General features: G+C 36.5%; 1 protein-coding gene across 1 annotated transcript in view; it reads right to left on the bottom strand.

Annotated features, from left to right (window-relative positions):
• sgsm2 (small G protein signaling modulator 2) overlaps nt 1-1118 on the bottom strand; it is a gene marked incomplete at both ends in the record, with an annotated part of 138574 nt that extends 137456 nt beyond the window's left edge. The window contains 1 exon segment of the mRNA XM_014030062.1: nt 950-1118. Coding sequence (XP_013885516.1) covers nt 950-1118 — 169 coding nt within the window.
• Nucleotides 1119-2243: the final 1125 nt, after the last annotated feature.

Here is a 2243-nt window from a genome sequence, read left to right on the forward strand (position 1 = left end):
GACAACGTGTGTTGGGACTTGGAGCTGTAGAAATAAACTGAACTGAATTGAATCGAATTGATTATCAGCATACTCATACCAAACCTGGTATCTATAGTTTTTTAAACTTTTTAACTTTTATTTTAGTAGGGAAATTTTCATTGAGATTTAAAACCTCTTTTACAAAGGAGTCCTGGTAAGTAGATAAAACTTACAATATAATAAATAACATAATAAACTAAAAGTATTAAAACTGTATTTCAACACAAGTTTTATATATACATACAGTACAGACCAAAAGTTTGGACACAACTTCTCATTCAAACAGTTTTCTTTATTTTCATGACTACGAAAACTGTAGATTTACACTGAAGGCATCAAAACTATGAATTAACACACGTGGAATTGTATACTGAACAAAAAAGTGTGAAATAACTGAAAATATGTCTTATATTTTAGGTTTTTCTAAGTAACCACCTTTTGCTTTTATTACTGCTTCACACACTCTTGGTATTCTCTTGAGTGAAGGCAAAAGAACCAACAAGTGCTAACCATCTCTGGGAACTCCTTCAAGACTGTTGGAAGATCATTTTAGGTGAGCACCTGTTGAAACTCTTCAAGCAGCTACTCGTTACTGAGTCCWGTGGTCTTAAACTTTWGATCAGCTGATAAACAGCCTGTTTCAGTTTAATACTTGTTTGTATTAAAATGCTTAYTCAGATGTTTTTTCTGCTCACTCCCATTTCTTCTTTTTGCATTTCAAAACTCTACTTAGAACCTTCTTTTCTTCCAACAGTGCAAAATGTGAATTCTTGTCATTTTTCAACTAGTCTTAAAAGTTGGATCAGGAGTGTTTTGCTGAAATGGAAATGGGAAAAAAAGGTTCCTGATCTTTGTCTAATTGTCAGTCATTCAGTGTTGTATTGGAACTAACACAAACCCCAGAAAAAGGTCATGAAATGAGACCAACCTGATGACATCTGACTGCTGCTGGAGCTGCTTTTGTACTTTTTGACAGATTTCACCAGCAGTGTCAAACACTTTGCCAACCTTGGTGAAGAGGGCAGCTATCTTATCACTGCGAAGAAATCCAGCAGCCCGTCTCTTCAGGAGGTGAGTCAGACAGGCCTCAATGGCAGCTGGAGAAGTAAAAAGACCATTAATATTGTTAGAGACAAGAAAGAGGAAAGTCAGGTGTAAAATGTTCAGAAACATAAAATCTGCAATATYACACATTAGATGACTGGAAAAATTATTTTTATTCTGAAATGTTTACTGTATTCATTTATGAAGTGAGTAGTCTCTTATTGGCATTTATACAATGCTTCGTATTATAAACACATTATGGATTTATCTTAAACAATTTTTAACATATTTCCCATTCAAAATCACTGAATTTCCTCATTTCCCTAAAAACATGTACAATAGGTTGCCTTCAGGCCCAGGCCTCCCTTGAAAAAGAGATCTGAGATCTCAATGGGACTTGCCTGGTTAAATAACGGTAAATAAATAAATAAACACTATTTTCTGTTCGAATACAGGATGAGACAAGCTATCAACCTCTGCCTCCAGATTGCATGATTTTTTCAACCACGCACCGTCTCAACTTGAATCCCTGCTGCAAGTTTTTTTTTTTCAAAAACGCCAAATAATCACAGCTGAAGCATCCAAACCAATAAGTCAGGTGATGGGGCACATGACCCTCTATGAACAATAGAGCTAATCAAGCATATTGTTAGTCGATGGTCCTCTTTTGCATGTGACTGACCTGTTTGTCCACCATGTGGAGGCAGAGCTTATAAGGCTGAGTTCACCTGAAACTCTCAGACTGAAGAAGTCTCTTGGAGGAGAGATGAAATGTTTCACTAAAGAAGAACCATCCAGAGGAACTACTGATTTTTTATTTTTGATGTGTCACATTTATCTATTATTAAAATGCTGTTTTATGTTTAAATAGAAAATAAACTTATCTTCTCATCACTTCCTTCACTTTCTTCTAAACGCCTTGAAATTGGCCTCTGTCTCTTTAAGAACCACCTTTCGCTTCTGTCCCACCCATTGGGGGGGGGGGTGCATGCGCTATGATGCAGTTTACCTGCCAGTCTTTATTGGCATCTGAAAATACATTTCCTCAAAGGTATTTTTAATCTGAAAAAAGCTTCACTGAGTGAGAACTAATGTTGATGAGTGCCATGAGGAAGTTCAGCTTAAAGACACGTCCCAGAGGTGTTTCTGGTACCAAAAGGTGTTTCTGGTCCCAGAGG

The sequence above is a fragment of the Austrofundulus limnaeus genome, unplaced genomic scaffold (genome assembly GCF_001266775.1).
Source record: "Austrofundulus limnaeus strain Quisiro unplaced genomic scaffold, Austrofundulus_limnaeus-1.0 Scaffold992, whole genome shotgun sequence".
Lineage (NCBI taxonomy): Eukaryota > Metazoa > Chordata > Actinopteri > Cyprinodontiformes > Rivulidae > Austrofundulus > Austrofundulus limnaeus.